This window comes from Aspergillus mulundensis (assembly GCF_003369625.1).
Source record: "Aspergillus mulundensis strain DSM 5745 chromosome Unknown scaffold_0, whole genome shotgun sequence".
NCBI classification, from domain to species: domain Eukaryota; kingdom Fungi; phylum Ascomycota; class Eurotiomycetes; order Eurotiales; family Aspergillaceae; genus Aspergillus; species Aspergillus mulundensis.
This window is the reverse complement of record NW_020797888.1, coordinates 3,288,526-3,314,707: the sequence shown is the minus strand read 5'-3', so window position 1 is coordinate 3,314,707 and position 26,182 is coordinate 3,288,526. Positions and strand designations below refer to the sequence as shown.

General features: G+C 54.0%; 12 protein-coding genes across 12 annotated transcripts; 6 read left to right on the top strand and 6 right to left on the bottom strand.

The window, feature by feature from the left end:
• Nucleotides 1–77: 77 nt before the first annotated feature.
• Nucleotides 78–2,240, bottom strand: DSM5745_00834 (ADP-ribosylglycohydrolase family protein; the record flags this gene model as incomplete). The annotated part of the gene is made up of 2 exons (XM_026742850.1): nucleotides 78–1,065; nucleotides 1,135–2,240. 2 exons carry the CDS (start codon nucleotides 2,238–2,240, stop codon nucleotides 78–80), a joined length of 2,094 nt encoding a protein of 697 aa, XP_026608695.1.
• Nucleotides 2,241–2,674: 434 nt separating this feature from the next.
• Nucleotides 2,675–3,938, top strand: DSM5745_00833 (thiolase family protein; the record flags this gene model as incomplete). Its single annotated transcript, XM_026742849.1, has 2 exons — nucleotides 2,675–3,438; nucleotides 3,497–3,938. 2 exons carry the CDS (start codon nucleotides 2,675–2,677, stop codon nucleotides 3,936–3,938), a joined length of 1,206 nt encoding a protein of 401 aa, XP_026608694.1.
• Nucleotides 3,939–4,115: 177 nt separating this feature from the next.
• DSM5745_00832 (uncharacterized protein) lies at nucleotides 4,116–5,481 on the bottom strand (the record flags this gene model as incomplete). The annotated part of the gene is made up of 4 exons (XM_026742848.1): nucleotides 4,116–4,899; nucleotides 4,965–5,088; nucleotides 5,148–5,268; nucleotides 5,320–5,481. 4 exons carry the CDS (start codon nucleotides 5,479–5,481, stop codon nucleotides 4,116–4,118), a joined length of 1,191 nt encoding a protein of 396 aa, XP_026608693.1.
• A 1,073-nt stretch (nucleotides 5,482–6,554) lies between these two features.
• Nucleotides 6,555–8,175, top strand: DSM5745_00831 (3-oxoacid CoA-transferase; the record flags this gene model as incomplete). Its single annotated transcript, XM_026742847.1, has 3 exons — nucleotides 6,555–7,017; nucleotides 7,072–7,458; nucleotides 7,505–8,175. The coding sequence occupies 3 exons, from the start codon at nucleotides 6,555–6,557 to the stop codon at nucleotides 8,173–8,175; spliced, it is 1,521 nt and encodes a 506-aa protein (XP_026608692.1).
• Nucleotides 8,176–8,385: 210 nt separating this feature from the next.
• Nucleotides 8,386–10,060, top strand: DSM5745_00830 (CaiB/BaiF CoA transferase family protein; the record flags this gene model as incomplete). Its single annotated transcript, XM_026742846.1, has 6 exons — nucleotides 8,386–8,538; nucleotides 8,590–8,621; nucleotides 8,680–8,800; nucleotides 8,865–9,393; nucleotides 9,494–9,787; nucleotides 9,852–10,060. 6 exons carry the CDS (start codon nucleotides 8,386–8,388, stop codon nucleotides 10,058–10,060), a joined length of 1,338 nt encoding a protein of 445 aa, XP_026608691.1.
• A 236-nt stretch (nucleotides 10,061–10,296) lies between these two features.
• On the bottom strand, nucleotides 10,297–12,434 carry DSM5745_00829 (GMC family oxidoreductase; the record flags this gene model as incomplete). The annotated part of the gene is made up of 6 exons (XM_026742845.1): nucleotides 10,297–10,323; nucleotides 10,411–11,162; nucleotides 11,213–11,426; nucleotides 11,483–11,857; nucleotides 11,912–12,173; nucleotides 12,229–12,434. 6 exons carry the CDS (start codon nucleotides 12,432–12,434, stop codon nucleotides 10,297–10,299), a joined length of 1,836 nt encoding a protein of 611 aa, XP_026608690.1.
• A 367-nt stretch (nucleotides 12,435–12,801) lies between these two features.
• DSM5745_00828 (uncharacterized protein) lies at nucleotides 12,802–16,354 on the bottom strand (the record flags this gene model as incomplete). Its single annotated transcript, XM_026742844.1, has 3 exons — nucleotides 12,802–14,359; nucleotides 14,412–15,249; nucleotides 15,310–16,354. 3 exons carry the CDS (start codon nucleotides 16,352–16,354, stop codon nucleotides 12,802–12,804), a joined length of 3,441 nt encoding a protein of 1,146 aa, XP_026608689.1.
• Nucleotides 16,355–16,897: 543 nt separating this feature from the next.
• Nucleotides 16,898–18,000, bottom strand: DSM5745_00827 (isocitrate/isopropylmalate dehydrogenase family protein; the record flags this gene model as incomplete). Its single annotated transcript, XM_026742843.1, has 2 exons — nucleotides 16,898–17,724; nucleotides 17,772–18,000. 2 exons carry the CDS (start codon nucleotides 17,998–18,000, stop codon nucleotides 16,898–16,900), a joined length of 1,056 nt encoding a protein of 351 aa, XP_026608688.1.
• A 349-nt stretch (nucleotides 18,001–18,349) lies between these two features.
• DSM5745_00826 (Zn(II)2Cys6 transcription factor domain-containing protein) lies at nucleotides 18,350–19,068 on the top strand (the record flags this gene model as incomplete). The annotated part of the gene is made up of 4 exons (XM_026742842.1): nucleotides 18,350–18,415; nucleotides 18,457–18,470; nucleotides 18,516–18,578; nucleotides 18,633–19,068. 4 exons carry the CDS (start codon nucleotides 18,350–18,352, stop codon nucleotides 19,066–19,068), a joined length of 579 nt encoding a protein of 192 aa, XP_026608687.1.
• Nucleotides 19,069–19,279: 211 nt separating this feature from the next.
• DSM5745_00825 (FAD-dependent oxidoreductase) lies at nucleotides 19,280–20,635 on the top strand (the record flags this gene model as incomplete). Its single annotated transcript, XM_026742841.1, has 4 exons — nucleotides 19,280–19,294; nucleotides 19,339–19,893; nucleotides 19,940–20,256; nucleotides 20,317–20,635. The coding sequence occupies 4 exons, from the start codon at nucleotides 19,280–19,282 to the stop codon at nucleotides 20,633–20,635; spliced, it is 1,206 nt and encodes a 401-aa protein (XP_026608686.1).
• A 206-nt stretch (nucleotides 20,636–20,841) lies between these two features.
• On the top strand, nucleotides 20,842–22,860 carry DSM5745_00824 (transcription factor domain-containing protein; the record flags this gene model as incomplete). The annotated part of the gene is made up of 1 exon (XM_026742840.1): nucleotides 20,842–22,860. The coding sequence occupies one exon, from the start codon at nucleotides 20,842–20,844 to the stop codon at nucleotides 22,858–22,860; it is 2,019 nt and encodes a 672-aa protein (XP_026608685.1).
• A 406-nt stretch (nucleotides 22,861–23,266) lies between these two features.
• On the bottom strand, nucleotides 23,267–25,505 carry pab1 (polyadenylate-binding protein; the record flags this gene model as incomplete). The annotated part of the gene is made up of 2 exons (XM_026742839.1): nucleotides 23,267–23,414; nucleotides 23,467–25,505. The coding sequence occupies 2 exons, from the start codon at nucleotides 25,503–25,505 to the stop codon at nucleotides 23,267–23,269; spliced, it is 2,187 nt and encodes a 728-aa protein (XP_026608684.1).
• Nucleotides 25,506–26,182: the final 677 nt, after the last annotated feature.

The window sequence follows — 26,182 nt, the reverse complement described above, 5'->3', positions numbered from 1 at the left end:
CTAACATCTGTCTCTCATGGCGTTTTATGATATTGGTACACTTTCTGGGTGCTTTTATCTCTAAAGGAACATATTCTTCAACGAGGTCCACAAGGAGAGATCCCAACACAGTCAACACAGATAGCACCCTCAGTAACAACCAATCCAACACCACCTCCAAGATACTGGTCATCTGAAGCAGTGATGTCCACCCCATTTATCCTTCCACGAATACGCGCTCCCTGGGCTTCCAGCGCAAAGTCATACTCGCCATCCAAGGCCCACTCAAAGGGCACCGAAGCAAGCGTTATCCTGTCCTCATCCTTCGCCTTCACGAGCGCCACACGACGTCCCCCTGAATTGGTGTTGGTGAGTGGTAACGCATAGTACCGGTTCAGGCCTTGTACGCGGATCGCCACGCCCACCGGCGCACCCAGGTTGACTTTCAGCTTGGGCACAGAGACCCGGTAGTCTGTCCACTCTTTTGTGCCGTACATGGCGATGCCTTCGCCGGTGTCATGGGATAGAATGAACGAGTGGGAATCCATGTCGGTGTGGAGCTTGCTCATGCCGTTGATCCAGGAGCGATGCCATGCTTGGCCGCGGGTGAGGCTTGGAGAGGACGGACGGCGGAAGATCATGCGTGGTGCTCCGTCCCAGCGCAGGCTATCTAGCCAGACGATCCCATTGACGGGGCCTGTAGTCGGCTGAATGCACAGGCCAACTCTGTGGATTGGGCGGCCATCCATTACGTCTGGGATAGTCCATGTGATTGATTGTAGTGTACTGGAGAGAGCGGTTGTGGAAGTCCCGTCGAGGATCCTGGTGCTGTCGCTCTCGCCGAATACCTGCAGCCGCAGTCCGATTTTGGCTGCACCAGATGGGATGGTGCTTCGGAACTTGGCGCAAACTGTCTGGCCGGGGTAGAGGAGCGGCGAGCCTACGAACTCGTACAAGGTCATCTTTAACTCCTCGGACGATCCAAAGACGGGAGTCGATACTTCGACTGGAGTGGTTGGGGTTCGGAGGTTTTGGATATGGATTGCCAGGCCAGAGTTTCCATCTTCGTCGAACTCTTGCTTCACGCTGACATTGTCACTTTCCGGCCCAATGACTTCGAAGCCCTAGACACTTCCAGGTAGGGTGAAGTGATACTGAGCGCCGTCCTTGGGCGGTTGGATACGGCCATGTCCAGCCAGTTGCCGGCCCATGTTGGCGATGTCGATGGCTATCCTAGCGGCATTATTGATGGAATAGCCTACCTCGGCCGTAGAGAGCAGTGCTCGATCAGCCAGTGGCCCTCTCCAGTCGTACTTCCTCTCAAAAGCCGCTAAACCAAGCATGACAGCCACTAAACAGCCCACGTTTCCCGCGTTGCAGTCTGTATCCCATCCACACGTATTGACGATATGCATCGCTTCATCAAAGTCATGGCCGGCGTAGATCACAGTCATTACCATAATCGCATGATTAGGGATCACATGGCAGACACCGTGGAACTTGTCGTATCCATAGATCGCCTCGATGCGCTCTCTTGTTTTGAGCCAGTCGCCGTCAACTTTACACCACTCGCGCACCTCACCAACAACGCGGGCTACCAGCGAGTCCTCAGGAATAACAGACAGCCCGATATCCAAGAGGTAGTTTATATCCCTTGACAAAAAAGCTTCAGCCTCCATGGCGGCCCACAGTTGAGCGGCATAAACCGACTCCCCATCGTGACTGACAGAGCCAGCGGCGCGCGCCATCTTCGCCGCCTGGACAGGTGCCCCCGGCGAGACGAGAGCCCAGCCATCGATGAAGATCTGCGCCCCGATCTGCTCAGATACGGTTTTGCCGTTCGTCAGACTGGATCCGCTCCACGGCGCAGGGAGGCCGCTTTTGAGATTCAGGAATGCAGTATGTTCCGTTGACACGCCCCGTCCTCCCCACCAGAAGATAGTCCGGTTCTCGATGACCGTGTTCAGCCACGTCTGCCCGATGTCCTCGGAGGTGATGTCGTCGGAAACGCCGTGTTCTTCGAGGGCCCGGATGAACTGGAAGGTTCCGGAGACGTCATCGTCCGTTACGACTAGTGGCTCCTTGAGTTTGTCGTTTACGTAGTAATGGATGTGGCCCAGCTCGGCGAGGATGCGTTGGTGTGTCCATCCTTCAAAGGGGCGGCCCATGTAGACCCCCACCAGTTTTCCCAGGACGCCGGCATAGACGCGTTCTAGGTAATCTGTTGGTAAGTTTCTGGGCGTTTGGAGTGTTGAAGTCATGGTGCATCAACTCTCAGCTCATTTGGGATACTTGAGAAACCACAGGAAGTTGCACAATGCAACGATGTTGTTTGCGGGGGCTCTCGAATACAGATTGCGGTACGGTGGTCCCATCAGGCACCGGTCTATCTCATCGACCCGGAGCCAATGGCCATGGGCTGGGAGCGATCCTCGGCATCAGTCACAGAGATAGCGTGCAGCGAGTGCCTACACGGTTATGGACATGAAATTACTCCCAGGCAATCTAGGATTCGCTGGTCTCTTCTACAATCCGGAGATAAGCACATGGGGCATCCTGACCCCACACTTGCAAGCTTCTCCGCACCAGCCCCAGCACAAGCCCATAAACACCCTACACCGATATACTAACTTTTTCTCTCCTATCACCATTGTCTACCTCGTCCCCCCTCCCTGCACATATACCCAGAGCAACCATGTTCCGCAACGCCCTCAAAAAGACCCCGCACGACATCGTCCTCCTCTCCGCCGTCCGCTCCCCCATAACCCGCGCCTTCAAGGGCGGCTTCCGAGACTCCCACCCAGAGGACATCCTCATCCCCGTCCTGCAAGCCTCCCTGGCACGCGCCAACATCCCAGCGGACAGCATAAACGACGTCCTGATCGGCAATGTGCTTGCGGAACTCGGGTTCGCGAAAACCGGCCGCACAGCGCTGAATGCCGCGGGGTTCGATCCACGCAAGACAACGTTCCACACGGTCAACAGGCAGTGCAGTAGTAGTCTCCAGGCAATCACGCATATTGCGCACGCGATTGCCGTCGGGCAGATTGAGGTGGGGATTGCGGGGGGCGTGGAGAGCATGAGTAGGAATTATAACCCCAGTCGGGGGATTCCGAGGGATGTGAGTCCGTTGTTGGTAGGGTGTGGGGTCAAGGATGCGAGCGATTGTCTGTTGCCGATGTTGGTGACGAGCGAGAATGTGGCGAGGCGGTATGGGGTTAGGAGGGGGGAGCAGGATGCGTTTGCGGCGGAGAGTCAGAGGAAGGCGGGGCGCGCGCAGGAGGAGGGGAGGTTTAGTGAGATTGTGCCGGTGAATGCGATTCGGGTTGACGGCGAGACGGGGGAGGAGGCGTTTGAGGTCGTGGAGAGAGATGATGGGGTGAGGAAGGGCGTTACGGTTGAGAAGTTGGCGGCGTTGAAGCCGGTTCTGGAGGGGGGCGCTTCGACTGCTGGGAACTCGTATGCCTACTAACTTGCCCGTTCATGCTAGTCTGTTCCTCGTACTAACTGTGATCAGGTCTCAAATATCCGATGGCGCCTCGATTACAATCCTTGCCAGCCGCGCTTGGGCTGAATCAAACGGGTACAAGCCTATTGCCCGCTTCGCTGGAACCCAGGTTGCAGGCTGTGCCCCGGATGAGATGGGCGTCGGGCCCATCGACGCAATCAGGAATCTGTACAAGTACAGCGGGATCTCGCAAAGTGACGTGGATATATTCGAGCTCAACGAGGCGTTCGCAAGCCAGAGTATCCACTGTATCAGAGAGCTGGACATCGATATGGCCAAGGTCAACCCGAATGGAGGCGCAATTGCGCTTGGTCATCCGATCGGAGCTACGGGCGCGAGGCAGACAGCTACACTACTTGCAGAGTTGGAGAGGAGCGATAAGGAGGTTGGAATTGTGAGTATGTGTGCCAGTACGGGAATGGGTGTTGCGAGTTTGTTTGTTAGGGAGTAACTTTCCTACTTTCAATATGGACTATGGTGTATAGTGTATAGTGGCAGATTGTATATATGAGTTCTGTATGTTGAAGCATAAATTCATTCTGGAGTCCTAAATCGGTCATGAAAACTAAAGCGAAGGGGCACTAGGCTCATAAAAACTAAAGCGGATGGCACTAGACACGAGATCCCTCTACTCCAACATAGCCTCGATCAGTCCAAAGTGATCAGGCATAGTCTGCAGACTGACAATCTTCAAGCCAGCCTTCGCCAGCAACTGCGCCCACTGCTCCCTCGTCCGCTCAAGGGCTCCAAGGGTCGCCATCATAATCATATCCTGCCACGCGGTGACCTTATCAGCCCCGGTCTCCGGCACAACACGCTCCAAAATCCAAAGCTTCGAATACCCCGGCGTGAAGCTCTGCGCCGTGTTCTTCAAAATCTCAACCGCCTGGTCATCCGCCCAGTTGTGCAGCACCGTCTTGAAACTGTACACCCGCGCCCCTTTGACAGGCTGCGCGTTGAAGAAGTCATGCTTGACGTATGTAAAGTTCTCATCGCGCATCTCGGCCGGAACATCATCGATAACAGCAGGCCGGTCTTCGACGACAAGCTGCCCCTTGCCCAGTGTGTAAGGGGAAGCCTCAAGATCTTTCTTGACGTGTGCCAGGTCCTGACCGTATCCGCCACCGATGTCGACGTATAAGGGAGCCGTGTTGTCAATGGTCACGCCGTCTTCGAAGATGAGTTTTGCTGCGTTGAAATGGGTAGGCCACGGCGCGCCACTGGTCCGCGGGATCGTCATGAACATGTCAAAGTCACGCTCGTGCTCAGGGTGCGCGGTGTTCCATTCGAAGTTTCCAAGTTTTGTCTGGAAGCTGTACTGAAAGAGCCCGTCGTTGTGACCGGATGGGTTGGCGTAGTTGGTTTCCTTGAGGAACTTAGGGAGGTTGTGAGTGCTTGTGCAGAGAAGGTGGCTGGTCTGTGTCTTAGCATACTCTGGATCGTGGAATATTCCGAATAAAGAAGGGAAGTCACATACCAGTAGCGGAGACCGGCTGCAAAGGAGGGGTGCGCGAGGACGTTCGAAGCAGGCGTTCCGATGTAGCTTTCTGGACCTGTTTCGGCGATGTAGCCCCATGCTACTGCGACTCGCATGAGACGGACTATCAAGGAATCCATTATTCCCGTTACAACATATGAGATGGTCTAAGGACAGGCTCACCAACGAGGTCATGGTCTGCGCCGGTCTGTTGCGCAATTTGCGCTGCAGTCAAGGGACCCTGAGCGAGTTTCTGAAATACTCCTAAATTCTCAAGGGCCACCAGAGAGGGATACATCGTGATCTAGCGGACCGCGTCAGAGCAGTTTGAGTCTATTGTTGAAGTAGAACTTACGCTGGAAATCAGATTTCCAGCCACCAGTAGAGGGCTCTGGAGAGCATCGACAATGGATTGGCATTGTCGAACGATCTCATGGTGAGAGCTTGCATCAGAAGCGTCGAGCGATGACAACTGAGCCAGGGCGGTCTTTGCTGTGGATACTGCGTGGTCTGACATGGTGGATTTGTGGTGAATAGAGAGCTCGATAGAGAATCTGGTATGGACAATCCAGAAGTGAAGTCTGATGGGGCTACCCCAGGTAAGTCCGCCAGGGGCTATTTATAAGACGTCCCGGAGAAACTTGAGTGCAAGACGTGCACCATATTGATGTATGGCCGATGTAAGGTACACTAAGCCATTTACTCTGGCAGGCTGCACGTCAAGGGTTAAGCGAGGCCTGTGATTGATTGGTGGCTGTATGAGATGCAGCATAATCCTGCGCCGTGGTATTTGCTTCTTGCATCCCCAAGAAGCGGGGATGATGCAAGATCGGCGGCCATCTTGAATACTCTCGGTGACCTGGGCGCCGCAACGTCGCCGACGGGGATATCTCACGGATGTTCATTCCAGGAAGGGCTCAACATCTCAGAGACTGACAGCGGAATCCATGTCGAAACGATCCTGCAGACCTGTCAGTGACTGCTTGTCGACAACGTATTGAAAAATATGAGCCGGTACCTCTCCTGGTCTCGATCTCCTTCGCAATTCCTTTCACCTACCTCCAGATCTTGAGATTCTGGCAGGTATTACCGTATCAGTGCCTCCACACCAAGCCCTGTCCAAAAGAGCATCGGTAAGGTGGATCCTCGGTGACCTGGCGACGGCGTGCTTTGGCGGGGTAGCTATACTCCGCTTATGATGATTGATCAAGATTCCTCAAGAATGAAGATGATCTGATGAAGTATGACATCGAGAAAAACTCCGTGCAGAATGCAACTCCGGAATCAAAACTAGACCAGGGACGGTTAGGAAGATGGAGAGGAGCCGGGGAAGCCGTGGAGCTCGACACCTGACACTTGAGGCATTAAGCTGAGTCAAAGCTTAGTCACCGCTGCGTTGCCGACAGCTCTCCCCGGGCATCGGATTCGGATGCGCGGCTTGACTCTTTGCCGGATAACTGCCGGATGAATGCAATTCCCCACGCGCCCCCGATCCGATATGGAGCACCCCGTCTTCCTCTTATTTCTCCAATTGCCTCGCCCTCGAATCTCTTTCCTTCCTCTCCTCTCTCCCCAGAGTTGACCTCCATCATGGCACGACCCGTCCCCGCGGTCGTCCGCCCGTTCGCCGTTTGGCGGCGGCAATTCTCCGCCTCATGCTCCCGACCAGCTGTGGACAAGCGATGCAATTCAGCCGCCGAGGCCGTCAAGGACATGAAGGGCCCGGCCACGATACTCGTAGGAGGTTTCGGTTTCTCCGGTGTCCCCAACACTCTGATTAACGCCGTCCGCGACCGTCCCGACATTAAGGATTTGACCGTTGTCTCGAACAATGCTGGTATGCCCGGTGCCGGTCTCGGCCAGCTGCTCGAGTCTGGACAGATTGGCAAGATGATTGCTTCATTTATCGGTGAAAACAAGGTCTTTGAGAAGATGTATCTGAGCGGAGACCTCTCTCTCGAATTGACCCCCCAGGGCACCATCGCTGAGAAATGCGCTGCTGGTGCCGCTGGTGTCCCCGCTTTCTATACCCCTGCTGCTTATGGAACTATCGGTACGTCCTTTTCTTTGCCTCCTACATACTATACTAATCCTATTGTTGCAATAGTACAAACTGGTGAACTCCCCGTGCGCTACAACAAGGACGGAACGGTCGCGGAATACTCCAAGCCCAAGGAGACCCGCGAATTCAACGGCAAGGCTTACATCCTGGAAGAATCGATTTTCGGTGACTACGCTCTGATCAAGGCCGACAAGGCTGACAAGCTCGGCAACTGTCAATTCCGCAAGGCTCAGAACAACTTCAACGAGGCCATGGCCAAAAACGCCAAGTACACCATCGTTGAGGCTGATGAGATCGTCGAGGTCGGCGAGCTCCGCCCGGAAGAGATCCACGTTCAGGCCATCTACGTCAACAAGGTTATCAAGAGCACGGAAAAGAAGCAGATTGAAAAGCTCACCTTCGCCAAGGACCCTAGCGAGATGCTCCAGGCTGGTGAGTACCATGATTCGGGATATTGTCGACTAAGCTAACTGTTCAGGCTCTGGCGAGGCTACTGCCCGTCGCGAGCGTATCGTCAAGCGTGCCGCTAAGGAGTTCGAAGACGGAATGTACGTTAACCTCGGTATCGGAATGCCCCTGATCGCCCCCTCCTACCTCCCCGAAGGCGTTGAGGTCTTCTTGCAGGCTGAGAACGGTATCCTGGGTCTGGGTGGCTACCCCAAGCCCGGCGAGGAGGACCCCGATCTGATCAACCCCGGAAAGGAGACCGTTACCCTGAGCAAGGGTGCCTCCCTGTTTGGATCCCACGAGAGTTTCGGCATGATCCGCGCTGGCCGCATTGACATGACCATGCTCGGTGCTCTGCAAGTCAGCCAGTACGGAGATCTCGCCAACTTCATGCTTCCCGGTAAGGTCAAGGGTGTTGGTGGCGCCATGGACCTGGTCGCCAACCCTGAGAAGACCAAGGTTATTGTCACCATGGAACACACCGACAAGAAGGGCAACCCCAAGATCCTGTCTCAGTGCTCGTTCCCGCTGACCGGACCCCGCTGCGTGTCCAAGATCATCACCGACCTTGCTGTCTTTGAGGTCAGCACCACCGAGGGTCTTACCCTCGTTGAGCATGCCGAGGGCGTGTCTGTGGATGAGATCCGCAGCAAGACCGAGGCCCCCTTCAAGGTTGCGGCTGACCTGAAGCCAATGCTGTAATGATACCTTACGTTTTTGAATAGTACAAAATTTTCTTACCCTTTCAAACTCAATGCGTCCAAAAATCATTTCTCCGCATAATACTCCGTAGGTGAATGTGGGGTCGGACTGAACCCACGTGGGGCTCCCCAAATTTCTCCAACTGAGTTCATTAGAGCTTCAACCTACTCCGTAGTTTCTCCAAGTCAACACGGAACAAGCACATGCGCAATGCTGCTATCGCGCCTCCCATTAACGCTCTTCGCACCCAATGGCGCTTCAATACGCAGCCTGACAACTGCAAGCAATGCCACTAAACCCAAGAGCAAAAAGCTTCCCCTTGCCGGGCTGAAAGTCCTCGATCTCAGTCGCGTTCTAGCAGGGGTACGTCAATCCACTTTTCAAGATACTGTTCGCAAGTTAACAGTTCAATAGCCATACTGCACTCAAATCCTCGGTGATCTTGGGTACATCCTTACATCACCGTTCAGAATCTGCGGGAACGAGCTGACGAACCCGGGCCAGCGCAGACATCATCAAAATCGAACATCCCGTCCGCGGCGATGATACACGCGCCTGGGGTCCGCCCTACGCACCCTACATCGACGGCCGAGAAGGCAAGGGCGAGAGCGCGTATTACCTCTCCGTACGCCTCTACCCAGCATCTCCATCTATATACAACGCAGTAGCCAGTACTAACAAGAGCCCAGGTAAACCGCAACAAGCGCTCGCTGGCCCTCTCCTTCACATCAACGGCCGGCCAAAAGATCCTGCACAGACTCGCCCGCGAAGCCGACATCCTCGTGGAAAATTACCTCCCCAACAGCCTGCAAAAGTATAATCTCGACTACGCCACGCTGAGCTCCATAAACCCGTCCCTGATATACACGTCCATAACGGGGTACGGCCAGACAGGGCCCTACAGCAATCGGCCGGGCTTCGACGTCATGGTCGAGGCGGAGTTCGGGCTTGCGCATCTGACGGGGAGTAAAGGGGGTCCGCCGGTGAAGGTTGGTGTTGCGGTTACGGATTTGACGACGGGACTTTATGCGGTGCAGAGTATTCTTGCGGCGCTTTGGCAGCGCGCGCAGAGTAAGCTGGATGGAGCGGAGGGGAAAGGGGAGGGCCAGCATTTGGATGTTTGCCTTAGTGATTGTCAGGTTGCGACGCTGGCGAATATGGGGCAGGGGCCGTTGGTCTCAGGACAGAAAGATAGTGGGAGGTGGGGGACTGCGCATCGTACGTTCGCTCTTCTCTTCTCTTGGGTGTTACTGTTGTGGATATACACCGTGGATCAACCTCGGGTTTACGGATATGATCACTAACCCGAGCCGTACAGCATCCGTCGTCCCCTACCAATCCTTCGCCACAGCCGACGGGGATATCTTCGTCGGCGGCGCAAACGACAAGCTGTTTGGGATCCTGTGCGCGCGTCTCAACAAGCCTGAGTGGGCTTCTGACGCGCGCTTCCTTACGAACTCGGACCGCGTGGCGAACCGGTCGATCCTTGAGGACCTGATTGAAACGGAGACGAGGAAGGTCTCCACAAGCGAATGGCAGAAGAGGCTCGAGGGCTCAGGGCTGCCGTTTGCTGTTGTTAATGATGTGTTGGGGACTATGGGGCATGAGCATGGTATATACTTCCCCTCCCCCCTTATGCTGGAATAACAGGTTCCTAACAGATATGTGTTCAATAGTACAAGCACGCGGCATGGTCCAAACAATAGCGCACCCGGCCTGCGGGCCCCTTAAGGTTATCTCGCCGCCGGTGAAATACTCGAATGCTGAGCCGAGTATTCGGCGGGCACCGCCATTGCTGGGAGAGCATACGGATGAGATCCTGGCGGAGATTGGGCTTAGTGAGGGAGACATTGCAGGATTGAGAAGAGAGAAGGTTGTTGCTTAGATAGATCTAGTAAGACTTGTGGGCAATATTTAGTATGTATATTGTAGGTATATACAGCATAGACCATGTACATAGAGACATGAGATGGATACATCTGTTCAAATGCGTTAGGGCTGTCGCTAGATGTCCGTTGGTCCCAGAATAGTTTTGACCATTTATGCTACTTTGACACAGCATATAGGTATATGAGACCACCGAGGACTCTCATATGCTATTCAGATCACGTCAATGGTCGCTTAAGAAGACAAGATTGCCACCGCAGCCTGTCCAAACGGAATCATCAGCAACGAACACCCATAAGAAAAGAAAGCCTGGGACCCAGAAGACAGAAAAATTAAGAGAAATCTCACCTTCTCAGCAACCGCATAAACCGAGCTCTGAATATGCGTCGCCGGCAACAAGGGGAAAACACTCGCATCCACCACCCTCAGGCCGCTGACGCCATGCACCCTAAAATCCGTATCAACAACGCCGCCAAGTTCAACCCTCCCCACCGAGCAAGTCCCAGACGGATGGAAAAGAGAATCCGCTGCGCCACGAATATACGCCTCCAAATCCGAGTCAGAGGTAACGTTGCCACCGGGTACGAGTTCGACAGGGTTGAACGCAGCTAAAGAGGGCGTTTGGGCCAGAGATCGCGCGTACTTGATTGCCTCGACTAGGATAGCCACGTCGACGGGATTTCGCAGGTATGCTGGGTCTGCGAGGGGCGGCGTGAAGGGGTCGGATGATGCGAGACGCACGCTGCCGCGCGAGAAGGGGTGCTGCAGGCCTAGGATGAAGGTGCCGTCTGACCAGATGATTTCGAGCTGGGCTTCATTTTCAGCGGCGAGGCCGGTGGTGAGGAGCTCATGTTGGGAGGCGTAGCCGCGTGCTAGCGTAGCCGGGGTATCGGGGTCGAGATACAATGTGGTATGTTGGGATTGGGCGAGCTGCTGTATAGCGCTCGTTTGAGATGTGAAATTTGCTGTAGGCAGGAAGGCAAGAAAATCTCCCGTTGCGTCTGCGTACGGGCCCGTCTGGTCAGTGTGATATAGAGCCAGGGATTCGGCCGCGAATGTGCTGTTCGTGGTGAGGTTAGTGGCTGTCAGGGGGAAGTCGACTGGTAATCACTATTAATGCAGATACTTAGATGGCTAGGACGTAACCCACATGAAAAGACCACCGGAACGTAAAGATGGTCCTGGAAGTTACGGCCGACGCCTGGGACATTGGAGACGGTGGAGATGTTGTGCCTCGCGAGGAGTGCCGGGTCACCTATACCAGAGAGCTGGAGCAGTTGGGGTGAGTGGATAGCTCCGGCAGCAAGAATTACCTCCTTGCGGGCATGGACGATACTCCGTTGAGCGTAAGGAGATGGCGCAAACTGATCAATCAATGAGTCACGATTCTCTTAAGAGAGGTTAGGGCTGATGTACATACCTCGACTCCTGTGATCTGCACTCCACGAGCAGTCTGTCGATTTAGCAGCTTTGTGACCTTCCGACCAGTGACCAATTGAAGGTTTGGCCTCCCGGATGCTGGGTCCCAATACGCCCTACGGGCATCGCTCCGAGTAGCAGTGACCGGATCCTGATTATGCGAAACGAAGAATCCACCGAGGGCATCGCCGCTCGCACCGTCCAGGGGAATACGAACCTCAAGGTCAGTAACAGCACTAATGAAATGCTTCGTCGATGGCCATATCCAGGGAGCATAGCTGGACTGGACGTTTCCTGTGGTTCCATGGACTGATTGGTCGTAGGTGACGTTCCACTCATCAATGATGTCGCTAGTCGGGGGAGTGAAGTTCTCACTCTACGCAATGCTCATTCAGTAAACGGTTCAATGGTACTTGGACCGTATTCCTACCTTTTTGAAGAAGGGAAACAGATCTGTCCATCCCCAGCCGGAATTGCCCAGCGTCTTCCAACGGTCATAATCAGCCCTCGACCCACGGTCAAAGGTCATGCGATTGAGCAAACTCGAGCCTCCAACCGCTTTGCCCAACGGAATGGAGACACTGCGGTTTCCCAAGTCTGGATTTCCCACATAGGTTAAGTTCCAGTCGTATTTTGATCCGATGCCGGTCCCAGCCAAGCCGGGAATCAGGATGTAATCCTCATCTTGATCACTGAGGCTGTCAGTATGCCATTTTTTAATAATAAGCTGGATAGAAGTGACCCTACAATTCACCTGCTTCGATGACGAGAATACTGAGACTTTCATTTTCCGACAGGCGGTTGGCTACTGTAAGACCTGAGACCCCAGCTCCAACGATCACGTAGTCGTAGGTAGGTAGTAATCCGGACTCGCTGGTCAGAGCTTGACTTGGTGAGATGAAGCTGAGCCCTAGAGCCAGAATCGTGATAGCGGTTGTCCGTACAAAGTGCATCGCGGTGGTGCTATTTGCAAGTATTTCTTCTTGCCCGCAACTTATAGGAAAGGAATATAAGGGGAAGCAGCTGGGCGGCCAAGCAAGTAGGTGAGATTGGAGAGGTGTCATGGCCAAGCGAGCATCGACAAGGGTGGCCGCTTCGGAGATTTTGCAATTCGGCCTAGGCCAAATATGAACAAATATGATCCCACCAATAGACACCGCAGGGCAAGGAAGCTAGACCTAGATGTATATTGAGCTCCGGACTGGTCGCAAGTCAGTATAAAGACTGTGGACCGGCAGAGTCTAGTAGGTTAGGTAGTGGGTTCTCCAGTGTGCAAACAGGACCGCAGACTTAGCGGCCTCGAGTGCAATACTGGTATTCTCATCTTTGGCGCAATAGTTTCACAATGCCATGGTGATTTCTCACAGTAGCCCATTCGAGGGCAAGACCAACAAAGTCAGCGGGCATATGCGCATATTTCTGAAGCAATAAGCGCACGATTTGTTCGTGCCCCGAGCTAGACGCCATCCACAGAGCAACGCCCCAGTGACCCTTGCAGGAGTTTGCGTGTGAACAGGCTGATATCAAGACGCGCACCATCTCAAGACGCCCATCATAAGCTGCCCGCTCCAACGCTGGGCCGCATATACTCGGAATTGCCTCTGCTCCAGATCGCAGCAGCACGTCCACAATCTGCGGGCGGGAATAGTAAAGTGCTTTCTGCAATGGGCTGTCGGCTTTTCCGCGGTAGATGTTTGGATTGGCTCCCTTGTCAAGGAGCCATTGCAACATTTGTTCGTTTCCGTTTTCTGACACGATCTGAAGGGGAGTGCCGTGAGGCTTGTAGTTGGCGTTTGGATTGGCTCCTTTGTCCAGCAGGCAACGGGCCACTGTAGCGAGATTCTTCGCCAATGCCATGTTCAAAGCGCAGCCGTGTTCGACGCAAGTTTGGCTTGGATTGGCGCCATACTCGATAAGCCGAACCGCGATGTGTTCACGATCCTGAGACATAGCCTCAACCAGAGGACTTTCAAATACTCCACTTTTGAGGTTGGGGTCAGCCCCCCGGGCGAGTAAGCATTCTACAATATCGATGTTGCCTTGATGCAAAGCTATTTGTAGGGGGGTCCCAACGTCGGCGTCGTACAAGTTGGGGCTTATCCCCTTGTCAAGGATAAGCTTCACTGCCCCCGTTAAGCCAAGCAGCGACGCATAGAACAAAGGTAATCTGTCCTTGCGGGCTCGGACATGATCTTTCCACCCGGACGATACACTGTTTTTGTAAAGGCAGACCCAAGTGCAAAATGATTCATCCTGGAGAAGAAAGAGTTCTTCGATGAGCCGTAACACACTAGCCGACCCTTCTCCGGCAGCGCGAGCATGTATCGGCCAATGCATAACCGCATATGTTGTCAGCGGAAACCTCTCCCTAATTCTTCGGTCCGAATAGCAATTGGTATCAAGTTGGAGGATATACCTCAAACAAATGGAAGATATTGCTGTATTGGCGGTTTCGCTTTCCATTGAGTTTCTGAAAAACGCTTGGGTATGACTTGACACGAGATAATCCCGGACAGAGAGATGGGACAGCTTGACTAACAATCCCTGCCCAGACTTTTCAATTGTAACCAGGCTGGAGCATATGGATAGAATATCTTCAACATCTAGAAGGCGGTTTCGTGGGTCGAATGCATGTCCTTCCTCATTAAAGCTGACTGCGAGAACATCGATTATCTCTTCAATCATTAACGGCCGAACTGCGTAAACTAGCCACTGGAGAATCCTCAGAGCGTAGTTCTTGTGACTGTCGGCAATAGTAGAAAGGATCCTAGAGTACGTCTCCTCCATTGTGTCAGGGAGGGAGGAGAGTGTATCTCGGAGCATCGGAAGGTCCAAGCATCCCCGAATGGAGTTGAGCTGACATACTGCCCAGCGAAACCTAGGATACTATCAATAAGATCATTCTCGTTGGCTAGATTAGAGTGACTCACATTCCGTCGGCTTTGTCCATTATCTTCCTCTCAATTTCTTGAGCCGTGTTTGGTAGTTTCCTCCACTTATCGAACCCTTCATCGACTTGCAGTCTCCGACGAAGGTAATGGTGTATATCGGCATTGACTCTTTCCTTGTCCAACACGATACGTCCATTTTCTGGGACAATTTGTTGAAGGACTTTGTTTATGTCCTTTTCTTGTCTGCTGGAAACGCACAAGTGCAATTCGGCTTTCCACCATGATGTAAACTTCTGCATAAGCCACATGACATTTTTTCTGTCTGTACACTCATCAAGAGCATCAATGACGATGTAGATGTCCTTCTTCCCTTTAACCATATCGCCGAACGTGTTATATAGGTGTTTCCTTGAAGGCTGAGCTCTCCCACCGTTACAGCGACTGAAAAGCTCACTTAGGATTCTCATTTCGTTTGAACCCTGGCCAGCCAATTGCCAGACGAATGACCGAACCATTGCATCGTGTGTACGTTTCTCCGCATCCGTGAAGTCAAAAAAGAAGTATAGCAAGGAAGTCGTCGGCGAAGATACTAGCCCGGCGCAGTCTTCAATTATCGAGGAGCTCAAAACGGTCTTTCCGCTACCTGGAATTCCACGAAGCCAGATCGGCGGGACTGGCGTAGCTTCTAAGCCTCTGTTGCCTTTCCAGATCTTGTAGGCTTTGCTGTTCAGTAGCCAGGTGCCGGTCCCTGGTGCTAAAGACATTATTGCAGCATTGAAATTTGTCGATGGGTCTGGCGGACAAAGCCAGCGATGTAGTCGGTCCTCATCAAAGGATGTTTGGACTTCTTGCATGTGGCCGGAGATACATTCAATCGCTGAAAGCTGGTTAGCAGGCCATAGTTGTTTGTATGTCGGGAAACGAATGGTGTACATACAGGTCTTGACTTCAACGGCCCATGAAGGCATCGAAGCAACTTTAGTCGGCTTCAGTACAATCAGGAGCTCTCTGGCATATGCTGCTGCTGCTAGTGCTGCATATTTATGCCAGACGTCGTTTTTGTGGGAGTCCGAATAGTCACAGATTCCGCGGACCACCAAGCAGGGTAGATTGTTCATCAATCCAGCCCCTTCCATCTCAAAGCACAAGGGGTTCATATCAGACTTGGCTAATTCGCTTCGTACAGCAGCGTCCTTGATTACCGAGTTTCCTGATGCAATTGTTCCATAGTGCACTCCCACGACGCGACCCTTGCGCTCCTCTCGTTGGATCAATTGACTAGGGTCACATGAAAGGCAGCTATCGCCCCCCTGGTGGGTGTAGTGAGCCTGGAAGAGGTGGTCATGGGCAGGCCGCCGATAATCAGGCATATCATCCATGCGCCGGAGATGCTCGGCAATCGCATCCGGCTTTCTCGGGTCATTGTAGCGCTTGCGAATCTCCGGTATTACTCCTAGAAGTTTATTCGGAGGGGCATTCAGATGACCAGTTCGTTGAAAGTCACCATTGGGTAGCCTCTTTCCCAAATCATATTGAACCACGCCGCCGAAGACACCATTGGGCATACTAACGACCACGTCCCCGAGTCTGATGTCATTGCTTAATGTCGGCAAGCCTCCGCCAATGCCAACCATTAGAGCAGACCTGAGGCTAGGAAAGCTGCGCATCATATCTCGAGCCACACAAGCCGCCGAGTTGGTCCCATATCGGCCTGCTGGAAGGCATCCAACAACGACATGGTGGAACCCGACACGACCAAATGTATAGGTATTGTCATCCGACGCGTCGAGTTCCACTGGGTCATCAAACTCCTCGTCTAGCATCCGGCAGGCACTGTCGTACTCCTCTTGTAACGCGCAGATCCATCCGACTGTGTAACGGTCGACCGGTTCGCCTTGCTGTGGTGTTTGTTCACGATGACCTAGTTCGTCCCGACCGGTAGATGAAAGTAGGTCATGGGATATCTTTCTTTGCTTGAACATGGCTCTGAATAATGGTTTCGCAGTTTGTCGTAATCAAGAGCAGCCTGCTAAAGGATGCTCGTCAGCGTTTGAAGCACATTACACAAGATGGGGGTTAGATAGCTCGTCGAACGTGCTGGAGTCCCGGTAATGGAAGAATCATTCGTGCATAAATATGAAGGGAAGTGGCATGTCGAGACGGTGAGAGAAATTGTCGAGGAAGGCTGAGTCGATTTGGCGAAGGAGTTGCGATTCAGCCTCGTTGTTGCCAGCCAATTGAAGCCACCCTTCTGCGGGCAGGCTTTCTTGCGAAATGACATAGACAACTCACAGAAGGCAGACTTGCGGTGAGGAGTTGAGGCGGCTGAAGACGATTGGTTGTAATACCGTAGAGGGGTAGAGGGGTAGATGGTGAATGGCGGCATCAAACGGGCAAGTAGAAAGGCAAGTAGAAAGACACTTGCTACTTCCACTTCTAGGTAATCCTCTGGCCCTCTACGGTAACGGACATGTAGCCGGAGCCTAATTGTTGTTATAGTCTATTGCCAAAGAAGTCTATTGTGTTTATAGTCGATCAATCTCTGCACAAACAGCATCAACCACATCCTGTGTCTTCGCCTTTCCCCCCAGATCCGCCGTGAGGATGCCAGCCTCGCAGACTCGCTCAACACACGCCATCAGCTTATCCGCAGCCACCTTCTCGCCCAACCAAGTAAGCATCTCCGCAGCAGACCAAAAAGTAGCCACCGGATTCGCAACTCCCTTGCCCGTGATATCAAAGGCACTTCCATGAACCGGTTCAAATAACGAAGGGTTCTTCCTTGTTGGATCGAGGTTCGCGGACGGCGCAACGCCAATCGAACCAGCCAAACCAGCTGCCAGATCCGACAGAATATCCATGTGCAGGTTCGTCCCGACGATGGTGTCCAGCGAGTCAGGCTCAGCGACCATTCTGATCGTCATTGCGTCAACCAGCATTTTATCCCAGTCGACATCCGGGAAGTCTTTCGCTACCTCTGCAGCCACTTCGTCCCATAGAACCATACCGTGACGCATGGCATTGCTCTTGGTCACCACCGTGAGCTTCTTGCGTGGTCGTGAGCGCGCTATTTCAAAGGCGAAGCGCATGATACGCTCGATGGCAACACGGGTAAAGACCGCAACCTCGGTGGCTGCTTCCCATGGGTGCCCGATATGGCTGCGTCCACCTTGTCCGCAGTACTCGCCCTCGGAGTTTTCCCGAACGAGCACCCAGTCAATGCCGTTCTTGGCTGTGTTGAGAGGACTCTTGGTGCCGGGGAATGTCCGAACAGGACGAACGTTGGCGTATAGCTGGAGAGGGCTACGGATCTTCAAGAGCAGCCCCCAGAGGGAAAGATGATCAGGGACGTCTATACGGTTAGCATTCTCGCGACACTGGAGGGACGACGAAGCGTACCGGGATCACCGACAGCACCGAAAAGACTGGCGTCAAACTCGCGGAGGACATCCAGAGCATCGTCGGACATGAACTGGCCGTGTTCCTTGTAGTAGGCGGTTCCCCATGGGATGTGGGTGAATTCGATCTCGAAGCCCAGTTTGGAGGCCAGCTTGTTGACAACTTGGATGGTGGCCGAGACCACTTCAGGGCCAATGCCGTCGCCAGGAATCGACGCGATTCTATGCATTTTGTCTGGTGGGTATTGACGATGAGTGAGAGTATCTCAAAGAGGAGGCCGATGTCCTTTTATGTTTCCAGTTGTAGACCGGCAGAACCATTGCCGACGGCTGATCCGTTGAGCCGATCCACCCTCTCCAACAAGAGCGTCAGGTCATGTTCACGGACTTCGTGCTAGAGGCTTCGAGGAGAGAAAGCTACCATCGGCTATGGCAAAGACCTAGGGTTAGGTCTCTCCTCTCCTGCATTGCTTGAAGAATCAGAGAGACAGAGCAACAGGGGCAAGGTCACGTGATTCGAATCTCGACGCGAGATCTGAGTCTTCTTCCTCATCGACGCAATCATCGTCTCTCGTCAAAATGCCTGCTCGATCACAATCACGTATCACAACGGCCTGTAACTCCTGCCGTCATCGGAAGCAAAAGGTAAGGATCTCTCCCTAGCAGAAGCCTGGCTAATCCTTCAGTGCAGTGGGAATCGGTAAGCGCATAACGGGCACGAGGAACCATGACTGACGAGGTAAAGACCGCAATGTCTACAATGTCTCGAGCATCGGCGAACCTGCGACTGGCCTGAACAACTAAAACGGTATGTTTACCTGCATTGGTTCCATGAAAACGTGCCACTGATAGCAATGTCAAGGGGTCCCGCGAAAGGCTACTTCGAAGCTCTCGAACGCCGTCTCCAAGAAACCGAGAACCTTCTCCTGGGCCTTCTACATCAGGTATCTGACGCTCAGCTGTCAGACGCTATCCCAGTCCCACATCATGGTTCCCCGGCGCAGCTCCGGTTGTCAAAACGGGGCAGCGAGCATTGGAAGCTATTTCCGCTACGATCTGTACAGGAAATTCGGGCCTGGCAGGCGGATTCCCAGCAACCAGTGCCGGGAGGTGCTTCTACTTCTACCTCTACGCCTAGAATCGATCGGAATGATGTTTCTATTCCGGCAATTCAAGAAGAGCTTAGACTTCCGCAAGACTCTCCACAGACGCAACGTGAGAGTCCGGAGGTACAACCGAGCGTGAGTGCATGGAGTGGAGCTCCCTCGGTCAACTTCCAGCAGCAGTTTCTGTGGTAGCCTGTCCGTAAAGTCATTCGCCGCGCTCTGTTTGTTCCCCGCATCCGCTGGTGTCAACGGCGTACTCCCCGAGTTGGGGCTCTCCCCGGCCTCCACAGCCCCGCATCATGCATACCTAGGGGCTCGCTTGGAGTTGGCAAGTTAAGGACCAAAATACCCCGCGACAAAGACATCAGATGTTTCTTTGGATAGTCAATCAAGTAACGCGGACATGGCGCTCAAGAAGGTTGGTCTTCAAATTCGTTCAAGAATTCTGTTAACCCCATGTAGATTATCATCGTCGGTGCTGGTCCCTCGGGACTTCTCCTTGGCCTTTTGCTCTCCAAACAAGGCGTGCAAGTCGAGCTTTTGGACGCTGAGACCAAAGTTAGCGACCAACCGCGCGCAGCACATTATGCCTCTCCAGCTGCCTACGAGCTCGACCGCGCAGGTGTCCTAGAGGACGTAAAAACCCGCGGTTTCACCTTCAAGACTATGGCCTGGCGCAAACCGGATGCCACGTTTGTTGCGGGCAACACGACCGAACATCTCCCTGCAGACTATCCGCATCGCATGGTGGTTCTTCCGCTCGACCTGCTCGGTGAGCTATTGGTGGAGCATCTTCAGCGCCAACCCACGGCGCAACTCAAATGGTCTCATCGTGTCGTGAAAGTCGGACAAGAAGCGGATCACGCCTGGGTAGATGTTGAGACTCCAAACGGCCAGCAACATTTAACCGCAGACTATATTGTCGGATGCGACGGGGCGAGCAGTACGGTTCGCAGAGAGCTTTTTGGATCTGAATACCCTGGCGAAACACTGAATGCGCAAATCATCGCTACAAATGTAAGACCTTTCCTATATCAGTCCGCCCAATACTGATGCAGTGTAGGTCTACTACGACTTTACCAAAGTCTTCCCGTCAGATTCCAACTTCATCATCCACCCAGATAATTTATACATGGTCGCACGCGTCACAAACGACGGCCTCTATCGCGTCACATACAAGGACATCCCCAACCTTACGCGTGAAGAATACATCGCACGCCAACCGAAGCGCTATGAAGAGATCCTGCCCACCCACCCAAAACCACACGAGTACAAGATCACCAATATTTCGCCATACAAATTGCAGCAGCGCTGCGCACAGTCATTCCGCGTCGGGCGCGTAATTCTTGCAGCCGATGCGGCGCATCTGTGTAACCCTTTGTATGTCTCCCGTCCAACAGCTCTTCTAATTTGCACAGACAGCTAATCTGCAACAAACAGTGGCGGCCTCGGTCTCACCGGTGGAATTGCAGACGTTGGTAGCCTCTACGACGCGCTACTCGGCATCCACAAGGGTGTCGCAGACGAAGACATTCTAGACAAGTACGCGGAGATCCGCAAAAAGATCTGGACGGATATCATCGACCCGATGTCGAGGGAGAACTTTGCGCGACTACATCAGGATGCCGAGACAGCAAGGGAGAAAGATCCGTTCTTCCAGCTTTGTGTGAAGGCTGAGACGGACGAGGCTCTTAGTAGGGAGATTGCGATGGGGTATGAGAAGTTGAGGGTTGATATGACGCAGTTTTATAAATCGTAGATATTGTCATTATATTTTGTAAAGCGTGGCCTAGGTATATGATATGATCCGATATGTTTCCTCTTGTTGTATATATTTCGCAACGGCTCCCTAGGCACCGGACAAACTTCCTCCGACTGGTCCATATCAACTTCAACTTCTCTTTTAATTTTCTTTTCTTCCCTTTCCCATCTCACACCCAAAAATGTAACAAAACCCCATCAACCATGGAAACCCCCGAAATCGGCTCCTTGACAGCCCACTCACCCCAAGAAAGCCAATTCGTCGGCTCCTCCAGCGGCGTCTTCTTCATCAACACCGTCCGCCGCGCATTCGGCTCAACATCGCGCGAATTCCCCCAGCCGGAGGACACACTAGTGGGAAGCGAAGACACATTACACGGTCTGCACCGGAACAGTCCACACGGCGAGTCCGAAGAAACGCCAGTCTCACGGTGGGAATATGACTCCTCCATCGCGTGCGTGCTGGGCCTAGCCCCGCCGCAATCGCTAGCGAGGGATTTGATGATGGTGTACTTTAAAGTGTGGCATCCGCTGTTTCCGTTCTTGCATGGGCCGACGTTTTTGAGGGCTATGGAGGGGTTGTATAGGGGTTCTGGGGACGGGAACGGGGACGGAATTGAGGCCGGCGACAAGAACCAGCACAAGGAAATCACCTCAACCGCCTGGACGGCAATCTTCCAATGCATCTTCCATCTCGCGAGTTTGGTCTCTCCTGAACTGCAACTCCCCCCGGAATGTCACATCCAACCGCCCATAAGCGCCAGCATCCACACCCTCCTCACACCACTGACTGCGCGGCATGACCTCCTCTCCCTGCAGGCCTTGCTCGCAGCGCAATTGTACCTCGTGGCAACCATGTCCCTGCGCACCGCATCCACAGTGGGCGGGTGCATGCTACGCTCAATGCTGCACGCCGGGCTACACAGATGTCCATTCCGGTACAGGGAACTCTCCGCGTCTGCGTCCTCACAGCACCGGCATCTCCGCAAGCGTATCTTCTGGAGCGCATACGCGCTGGATCGGTATCTAAGCCAGGCACTTGGACTGCCGCTTGGTGTCCAGGACTCCGACATCGACGTTTGTCCGCCCGGCGCACCAGAGGCGCATAGGCCATTGGTGCATCTGCCAACAGCAAACTCCGCGAATCCAAAAGAGACACCGAACGAAGCAGAAGCAGCAGCAGAAGCCGAGCGCACAAGGAAGGAAACCCCCTTCGCAAGCTACGTCCAGTCGGGCAAACTCACCGGCGAAGCCCTCGAGCTCTTCCACAAGTCCATCTACGTGCGCTCGATATCCCAGACATCTGTGCTATTGCTGACGACCTCTGTGCATAAATGGTGGAATGGACTCGACTTGCCTGCCCCGCCAGTGCCACAGCCGTCCACATCCGCATCTTTACGCAGCAGCAAAGAAACCGCAGGAGCCTCATCCGACCTCGAAAAACCCTTCAACTACACCCCCTTCTTCACAATCCTCTACCACCACCTCCTCTTACTCCTGCACCGCCCCTCCCTCTCCCTCCCCAGCAGCACACCGGAATTCGCATCCGCCCTACAATCCTGCATCTCCGCAGCGCGCCACATCCTCTCCGCCCTGACGACGCAAAAAGACGCAGGGCAGGCGCTTTTCTGGCCGGGCTTCCTAAGCGCCGCGTGGATGGCGGGCCTCGTGCTCGCGTTCGCGTGCCAGCTGGGCCAGTATGTTCTTGCGAAGGGGTGTGCCGAGATCGAGGCTTGCTTGGCGATCTTGAAGAGTATGGCGGGGCAGTGGGAGCCTGCGAGGCATTGTCATCGGGCGTTGGGGCTGCTTCTTCGGGCTGTGGAGAGGGGGGATGGGCGGGCTGGCGGTGGCGGTGGCGGGTTGGCTACGGCGGCTGGCGCTGATGGGCAGGGTCTTGGGTTTGCTGGGTTGGGGGGTGAGAATGGGGAGGTGTCAGCGGTAATGGGAGAAACGGGGTCAACGATGAACCCGCGCAAGAGACGAAGGGTGGAACCGTCTTATTCGACTGGTGTACAATCACAGGACTTTCTGGAGGATGAGCGGATGAATGCAGACTCGGCTCTTCTTGGAGAGAACGCTTTGGATACCCAAGGCGAGATGATGGGGCAAGATGTCAGCTGGGACCAGTCGTTGGGGTTGGATATGAACATGGTCGATCTGTTGCAAGAGGGGAATTTCGACAGTCTGATGGATTTGTTCGGGCAGCAGTATCCAACTTTCTAGGAGAGCCACAATGTTCATATCACGATAGAGCTACGTACAGTCTACGCAAATTGCTAGAAACCATGAGGAAGTCATAGTCTATATTACACTCGTGCGATCGATATAACGAGCAGGTAAGAAGCTAAAGACATCACAACTTCCTCCCTCTCGCCACGAACAGAAAAAAGCCATGGAATACCGAAGAACTTTTCTCCCGTCCTTCATAAGAACGTCGGGGAACCCAGGGATATCAGGACCAGGAGGGTAAAAAAAAATTCGAAGATAAAAGAAATAGGAGAGTAGAGTCGGAGATCAAGGAGGATATGGGGGAATGCGGATAGAAAGAGATGAATCGTTAATTCAATGGGTCATGTCATCAAAAATAGAACGTGGGACAAAATTCCGACATGGTAGAATGTAGACGCATTTACGCCTTGTTCTCCTCAGCGGGAGCCTCCTGAGCGGCCTCCTTGGGCTTCTCAGCAGCGGGCTCGTCGGACTTGTTCTTCATGTACTCGTCATAAACGCTAAGGGCCTCGTCGACCTTGGCGCGCAGAGCTTCCTCATCCTCGAGACTGTTTACAGGTTAGTGTTGTCTTGCAGAAGCGATGGTTAGGATAAACTTACAGGCCGAGGAGCTCAGTGTTGTCCATCTCCAAAAGCATACCGGTAATCTTACCGGCCAGCTCGGGCTGAGCGGCTTGGATCTTGGGGTACAGAGCCTCACCGAGCATCTGCTTCTGCTGCTGGGGAGGGGCGGCGGAAAGAGCCTGAGCGGTGAGACCACCAGCGGGGGCGGCTTCAGGTCCGGGCTGACCCGGGGCCTGACCACGACCGCCCTGGCCAGGGCGCATCTGTCCACCGAGGGGAACACCACCACGGCCACCACCGTAGCCACCGCGCATAGGACCGCCCATACCGGGAACTTGGCCACGGCCACGGCCGCCGAACTGACCACCCTGAACCATGGGGTAACCCATGCCGTTAGGGATACCAGGACCCTGCATACCCATGGGAAGACCCTGGAAGTTGGGAGGAATCTGCTGGTTGGGGCCGACACCACGACCACCCTGTTGGCCAGGGAAAGGACCGGGGTACTGACCAGGACGACCACCGGGCATGCCCATCATCATACCGGGTTGGGGAGGGAACATCCCACCACGCTGACCACCAGGAATGAAGCCCTGCTGGCCGGGACCGTAAAAGACGGCGGGGGCCATGTAGGCCTGACCCATACCGGCAGCGGCGGCAGCCTGCTGCTGGCGGATGTTGTTGCGGGCCTGGATGCTGGCCTCGAGCTGGCTGCGGCGGACATCCTTGCGCTGAGCAAGGGCGACGTAGAGGGGCTTGCCGTTGACCATGCGCTGGTTCATCTCTGTCACAGCCTTGGAGGCCTCGTCGGGGCTGCTGAAGCAAACGAAACCGAAGCCCTTGCTCTTTCCGAGGAGCTTCTTCTCGGACTTCTGCTCACCCTCCTTCTCCTCAGCGGCGGGCTCCTCCTTCTCACCCTCGGCGGCCTTCTCGTTCTCCTTGTTGGCAGTCTCCTTGGTCTCAGCCTCAGGAGTGGTAGGCTCAGCGGGGGAATTGTCGCGCATGACCTTCGCGGAGGTGATGGTACCGTAAGGACCAAACAGCTCGCGGAGCTTCTCGTCATCAACGTCATCAGTGAGGTTCTTCACGTAGAGGTTGACACCCTGGTACTTGGAGGCCTTCTCCATGCGGGCAGCCTCGTACTGCTTGCGGAGCTCTTCCTCACGCTCGTGCTTCTTCTGGGCACGGCCAACGTAGAGCTTCTGGCTGCGGACTTCCTTGTCGTTCATCTCCTCGACGGCGGCCTGCGCGCTCTCGTGGGTGGAGAAGTTGACGAAACCGAAACCACGGCTCTTGCCCTCAGAGTCACGGCTCAGAGTGGCGGAAGTGATGTCACCGAACTTCTCGAACAGCTTGCGGAACTCATCGTCCTCAACGTCCGGGTCGATGTTCTTGATGTAGATGTTGGTGAAGTTGGCCTTCATCTCCTCGAACTTGCTCTGGCGGTCCTTCTTAGAGATGTGGTGGCCAACGAAGACCTTCTTATCGTTCAGAAGCATGCCGTTAACGTGCTTGATGGCGTTGTTGGCAGCCTCGGCGGTCTCGTAGTGAACGAAACCGTAACCCTTGGAGACACCGAACTCATCCTGAGCGACCTTGCAGCTGAGAATGTTACCGAAGGCGGCAAAGGTGTCGTGCAGAGCCTTGTTGTCAATGGCGTTGTCCAGGTTCTTGATGAAAACGTTGCCCTGGCCAGTCTTGCGCAGAGCGGGGTCACGCTGAGACCACATGATACGGCAAGGCTTGCCCTTGATCAAAGTGTAGTTGAGCTCATCAAGAGCGCGCTCACCGTGAGCGGTATCGTTGTAGTTGACGTAGGCGTAGCCGAGAGAGCGGCGGGTGACGGCATCACGGCAGACACGGATGGAAGCGACCTGACCGATGGAGGAGAACAGCTCGTAGAGCATGGCCTCCGTCACGGAGGGGTCGAGCTCACCGACATAGAGAGAAGCCGAGTGAGGCTGGGAATTGGCAGCGGGGGCCTCGACAGCGGTAACCTCGGGGGCAGCGGCGTTGTCGGGAGTGCCGTTGGTGTTCTCGACGGGAGCGGGGGTGGTAGAAGCTTCGGCAGACATTTTGAGAGATTACTGCGGGAGACGAAGAGCGTTAGCACAGATCTCTTAAAGATTGTCTGAAAGACACTGTTCCAGAGAGCCAGCCGGAGCACAAAATCAATCATTCTCTCAGTCCGCGATACCAAAGCTATGATGTCAAAGACCAAGCTGAAACAACGAGAGGACTAAAGATAAGGATATCTTTCCAAAGAACATATACTGAACGCATGTAGCATGCGCAAATCAGATTTTCTCAGGATCCCACAGTGAGAGGAGGGGAAGCAAAGGCGGTCGCGAAAGACGAACGCACGCAAGCACAACTCAACACAGTCAGAACAGCAGGACGGGAGACGTACGAACTCGGTGAAGCTCGAGAGACGAGATAGGAGGATAGAGAAGAGTCGAATTGGAGGATTGGCGATGCGAAGAGACGCGATCACGAGGAATGAGGTAAAAGCGGCAGAGACGGGATTTCTACCACACAGACGCACACACAGCACAGTCGAGAGATATAGATTCTGATAAGAGAATCCGAAGGGGAGGTTTGGATATTTAACTTTTTTTTTCGTTTTCCGGGTTTTTTTTGAAGTTTTTTTTCCGATAGAAGTCGAAAAAAAGGGAGGATGGCAGGAGAAGAATGAAAGGGAAGAGGATCTTTGAGGAGGGGAGGAGGAGGAGGAGGGAAGATCAAAGAGAGG